Here is a 5,658-nt window from a genome sequence, read left to right as displayed (position 1 = left end):
AGAAAGGAAAATTTTATTAACTAAAAAAGAAAGGAAAACTGCATGTATGAGCAAAGGAAAATTGTTCCATATGGGTTGGAACGCATGACTATATATGAGGTCCAAAAAGTTTAAAGCATCCATCTTTGTTCCATTAAAAAGCAATGGAAACTAACGGTCCAAATGTTTTCTTAGTGGAATTATTAGTTTTAGTTTTTAAAATTTATTTATTTTTTCATATTCATGATCCCTATGTTAGAGATTACATGAACTTAAGACACAAAAAATCCATTTCAAAAGTAGATTTATTAATAAGCCTGCATTTTTACATATGCAAGCTTGGCCGCATGGCAACCGGGTCCGTGAACAAATGCAGGAAACAAAATCAAGGAATCAATAATACAAGTAATAGACACATATAAGCAGGCATAAGCCATGCACTTATTCCATGCACATTTCAAAAATCATTTTCAAGGCTTATGCGGGGCGAGTCCAGCCTTGAGTGTCTGGATAGTTGCAACATCCGTCTTCAAAGACTTGGCCAAGACATCGTCACTAATTCCACTGGTGAAGAGAGTAGTCGGAACAGAGACCATTCCTGCACTGGCACTCTTGAATGTCGACAAAGCCATGGCTGGATATTGAGCATTGGAGTTATACTGGTAGTGAACCAAGCCTTTCGGGAACACAAACATGTCTCCAGTTAGAAGGGTTTGAGCATAGAGCTTGCCAGTAGTGTCCACCACCCCTACCTCCAAAGAGCCCTGTACCAGAACAGGAGCTCTGCAGAGTGCGGGTGGGTGTGTGGTGGGTTCACGCCACCAGAAGGGAATTGCAGTACAGCATAGGAACCACTTTGGGAACTCGGCTTTAGTAGCTTTTGTCACCTTGAAATTGGGCGGTGGGTTGGATCCTACAACAACGCCCATGCCTGTAAACGTGAAGAAGTTGCCGTCTGGATTAGTGATGTTGGCAGGGAGGATGAAGTCTGAAAGAATGTCCGGGTAACCTGCATTAGTTTCCATATGAAAGATTTGAATTTTAAGAACCACGTCCTTTTATGCAAGTCATTCTTAGAAAGTCGAACCACGTCCTTTTATGCAAGTCGTTCTTAGAAAGTCATTAGGCTCTTTTGGGAAAGGGGTTTTGGTGGTGATGGTAGCACCCCATACCTTAGTTACCACGTTATAGTTTCCATTTCTATCATGAACACCACTCTACTAATACTTTCAAAAAGCTAACTCCTAATCTACTTGAAAAAACGGGTAGGGGCCGGTCTTCCCCATTGAATTACCAAAAAAAAAAAAAAAAAGTCATTAGGTTCCAATTGATGCATTTGAAAATTGCTAATTATTTCTAAAAACGGGCTGGCCTGTATTCCCCATTGATCTACCAAAAAAAAAAGAAGAAGTCATTAGGCTCCAACTCACTATGGTTTAGAATCGCCTCGGTTGGACTTGGGCAAGTCTGAATTCATAAACTTGGGAAGTTTTGATAAGAAAAAAAAAGGGTGAAAGGGGTGATTCTTAGCTTGGATGGTTCCAGATCTGCTCTGACACACCAGCAATGCTTTAAACACCATGACTAAGTGTTTAAGGGGAAGATTCATCACTTGCATTTGAAGCACGGCTAATCTCAAGGCATATAAAACAATTGGAAATTTGTATTTTCATAAGGAAAAACGTTTGTTCTGACCCAAAAAATTCTCCAATTGATTATCTTGATTTCGAGATGTATAGAGACAAAAAAAAAAAAAAAAAAAAGACGATTTTAGCCTTAAAAATAGTGCATCTTGTAATGTATTATTTAGACCGTCAATTTTCAAGATTTTCAAATATTCATAAATCTACTTAATCTATACTATTTTTGAAGCCTTAAGTTTCATAATTAAGGTAAATATTTTCTGTCTATATTATAAATTTTCAATTCTAAAACAACATTTTTCAATACTATTTGGAGGTGCATCTTATTGTGATATTTAAATCGCCAGGTAAAACTTCTACAACGATATTGTATGAAAAAGTGTAATTCATTCAAATGGATATACTATTCTACTTCCATCACCATCGAACCTGTTGATAAACGGTGTGATCATGATGTTATCGTGATCAGATGATCATTATCATCATATCATATCTTTTTACCCTATCGAATGGCTGAGAAGTTAGTGCACAGTTTTATGCATTTATCTTCCTTTTATCAAGTCCTCTTGCCTTTCTTTTGTCAACTTCTCATTCATTTCCAAATTTCCTTGTTTTCTCAAAAGAAATTGAAACCTTTTACGAGGTAAGAGATATCTATATGGTCATGCTCAACATAAATATTTCAAGTGAGTCATTATCGTGAATGGGGTTGAGGTCGTGGTGGTAGCACCATTTGAGCTCAGCTACATTCCCACTTATATATTTGAAAAATGACTAATTATTTTTAAAAACGAGTAAGGACTGTATTCCCCACTTATCTACCAAAAAAAAAAAAGATTGATTATCAATTTTTCAATAAATAAAGAGGTCATTATTAATAAGTATAAGAAACTCAGGCTCCATATTAAGCCATTTCAACTTGAATGAACAGCTAAGTCATAAAAGTACGTAAAAAGAACCGTGTTTAAAAACCCGATTGAATAGCTGACTCATGAACTCGATCCCGATCGATCGATGATTCCAATTCGGATCAGCCAATCCTCTATAACCAAAGCAGAAAGCACCAGGTATAAAAAATTAAAATTGGTGGGAATAGGGCAATTAATCGACTCATACACCGTGGTTGTCCACACACCGTACCGGATTGGGCATCCACACACCATACCGGATTTGGGTAGGTGATTTTCAATGGGCGAATAAGAAAAAATGGAAAGCTATGTCCGAACCACTTGATTTAACCGTTATTACGTGATGGTCTAAAACATGCGATATTTGTCCTTGTCCCCCCAAATTTTCATTGTTTTCCAAACCTTGGGTCGAGGTATTAAACATCAAATCATATATTAAATTGATTTTTTTGGTTTTATGATATTTATAGGTCAGTTCAATGTCTAAAGTACGGGTGGTCCGGTGTTCCAAAAATCGGAGTGGCCTACACTTTTTAGTTGGTTCACGATGTTTTCGATGACTAAAACATCGCACAACCTAACCTTGAGAAAATGAGGTCTAAATGGCAATTTGATGCTTCTACCATCAAACGCACTAAAAAGGGTAGTAGGGTGGTCACAATTTGATGGTTTTAACATGGAACCAACCTATGGATATAAAAATATTTGAAAAATAGATTTAATATGCAGTTCGATGTTTAAAAGATAGAACAAAAGGCAAACTTAGGAAAAAATAAAAAAAAATAGGAGAGCGAGGACGTCGGCATAAATAATAGTGGATATTTTGGGACCAGATCATAACAGTATGAAAGTAAATTTCCTAAGAGAAAAAGCCCACTAAGGCGTCCCATGATGTGAAGAGTGAGAATCCCTACCCATTTGGAACAGTTGTGCATCAAAATGATGCCGGCCTAAATAAAACAAACCCCCCTCAATCCCCTAACACTGTTATCACCTAAGCTCGACAAAGCCAGCCTGGCCTTTGTGATTTTCAACACTTGAGCCTGCCACCCTTCCCAACTAAAACCTCTTGCTTTCCACTTTCCTCACTCTCTACACATACACATAAATACCCCATACCATTTCCACAAACTCAAACATTCAACTTTTGCTACAATGACCTAAATATCCATTACCAATGGCTTCCACCAGTGTCTATGGGCTAGGCATGGGCCATGGTGCTCATGTCCATTAATGCAAGCGACCCAGACATCCTCTCAGACTTCATCCTCCCTCCCAACATCACTGCTCCAGACGGCAACTTCTTCACGTTTATAGGCATGCGCGTCGTTGTAGGATCCAAGCCGTTGCCCAATTTGAAGGTGACTAAAGCTACCAAAGCCGAATTCTCAGCTTTGGATGGCCAAAGTGTGTCATATGCTGTACTGCAATTCCCTTCTGGTGGCGTTAACCCCCCACACACCCACCCGCGCTCCGCAGAGCTCCTGTTCTTGGTACAAGGCTCTCTGGAGGTAGGGGTGGTGGACACTACTGGCAATCTCTATGCTCAAACCCTTCAAAAGGGAGACATGTTTGTGTTCCCGAAAGGCTTGGTTCACTACCAATATAACTCCAATGCTCAATATCCGGCCATGGCTTTGTCGTCATTTGGGAGTGCCAGTGCAGGAACAGTGTCTGTTCCGACGACTCTCTTCACCAGTGGGATTAGTGACGAGGTCTTGGCCAAGTCTTCGAAGACTGATGTTGCAACTATCCAGAAACTCAAGGCTGGACTCGCCCCGCCCAAGCCTTGAGATTGATTTTTGAAACGTGCATGGCTTATGCCTTCTATTACTTGTATTATTCATTCCTTGATATTGTTTCCTTCCTTTGTTCATAAATGTAGTTTCTCTCTTGTTTTTAGTTAATAAAATTCGTTTCAACAAAATAAAGAATTTATAGTACATTACGTCTTTGGCGTAATGTTACCGAGGTTATGCACTTTGCAATGGGTATCTTGCATAAAAACATGTTTGGCAACTTATTTTGGATACATCACACCAAGAAAGAGGGCCAAAACCTCGGTAAACAAAATCAAGAAAAAAAATTGGGCTATCCAAAACATGACTTTGTGTAAGGATAAAAGATGGAATATAATATGGGAAAGGTTTCTATACTTCCCCTACACCGCATAGAAGAACTATCATCCCCCTACGCTCCAGCCATTCAATTTTGATCAAGAGAGTCACTCACTGTTTAATCTTAGATCCGACGTCTTAAAGTATTTTAAATATAATGACCAAAATACCCTTTAAAACTTTCAAGGGTATTTTGGTTATTTTATTTTCAAATTTTAAATTTTAGAGAGAAAGAGTATCTTAAAATTTTAGCAAGAGAAACTATAGCAAATTATAGAAAGAAACTACTGGAATTTCTAGAGAGAAAACTAACTCATATTTTTTGGAGAGAAATACTAAATCAAATTTCAAATTTTAGAGAAGAAAGTATCTTAAAATTTTAGAAAGAGAAACTATATCAAATTTTAGAGAGAGAATTACTTGAAAATTTTTAGAGAGAGAAACCTTTACAAACTTTTTAATTATAGCAAATTTTAAGTTTTAGCTAGATAAAGTCTTTTAAAATTAGAGAGAGAAACTATATCAGATTTTAGAGAGAGAAACTACCTGAAATGTTTTAGAGAGATGAACTATTTCAAGTATTTTAGAGACAAACTATCTCCAATTTCAACTTTTAGAGAGAAAACATATCATAAAATTTTAGAGACAGAAACTAATTGAAATTTTAGAGAGAAAAATTATTGGAAAATTTTTAGAGAGAGAAACTATCTCAAAATTTTTAGAGAGAGAAAATATCCCAAGTTTTAAGTTTTAGATAGAGACAATATCTTAAAATTTTAAAGAGAAACCATGTCAAATTTAAAGAGAGAAACTAATTGAAATTTTTTAGTGAGAGAAACTAACTCAAAATTTTAGAGAAAGAAACTATCTATCTCAAATTTTAAGTTTTAGAGAGAAAATGTATCTTAAATTTTTAGAAAAGAAAACCATATTAAATTTTAAAGAGAGAAATTGCTTGAAATTTTATAGAGAGAAACTATCTTAAATTTCAAGTTTTAGAGATAAAATATT

At 36.4% G+C, this 5,658-nt stretch overlaps 1 protein-coding gene and 1 pseudogene across 1 annotated transcript; one reads left to right on the top strand and one right to left on the bottom strand.

Annotated features, from left to right (window-relative positions):
• Positions 1-300: 300 nt before the first annotated feature.
• Positions 301-1,004, bottom strand: LOC18440151 (germin-like protein 9-3; annotated as a pseudogene).
• Positions 1,005-3,680: 2,676 nt separating this feature from the next.
• Positions 3,681-4,505, top strand: LOC18425721 (germin-like protein 9-3). Its single transcript, XM_006830258.3, has one exon. It carries the CDS (start codon positions 3,745-3,747, stop codon positions 4,321-4,323), a length of 579 nt encoding a protein of 192 aa, XP_006830321.3. The 5' UTR covers positions 3,681-3,744; the 3' UTR covers positions 4,324-4,505.
• The last annotated feature ends 1,153 nt before the right edge of the window (positions 4,506-5,658 follow it).

The sequence above is a fragment of the Amborella trichopoda genome, chromosome 11 (genome assembly GCF_054954075.1).
Source record: "Amborella trichopoda isolate Santa Cruz 75 chromosome 11, AtrichopodaSantaCruz75HAP2 v2.0, whole genome shotgun sequence".
Taxonomy (NCBI): Eukaryota; Viridiplantae; Streptophyta; class Magnoliopsida; order Amborellales; family Amborellaceae; genus Amborella; species Amborella trichopoda.
This window is presented reverse-complemented; position numbering and strand designations above follow the sequence as displayed.

Coding starts and splice junctions, on each gene's coding strand:
- LOC18425721 (XM_006830258.3), top strand. CDS start 3,745: ATGGTGCTCATGTCCATTAATGCAAGCGACCCAGACATCCTCTCAGAC.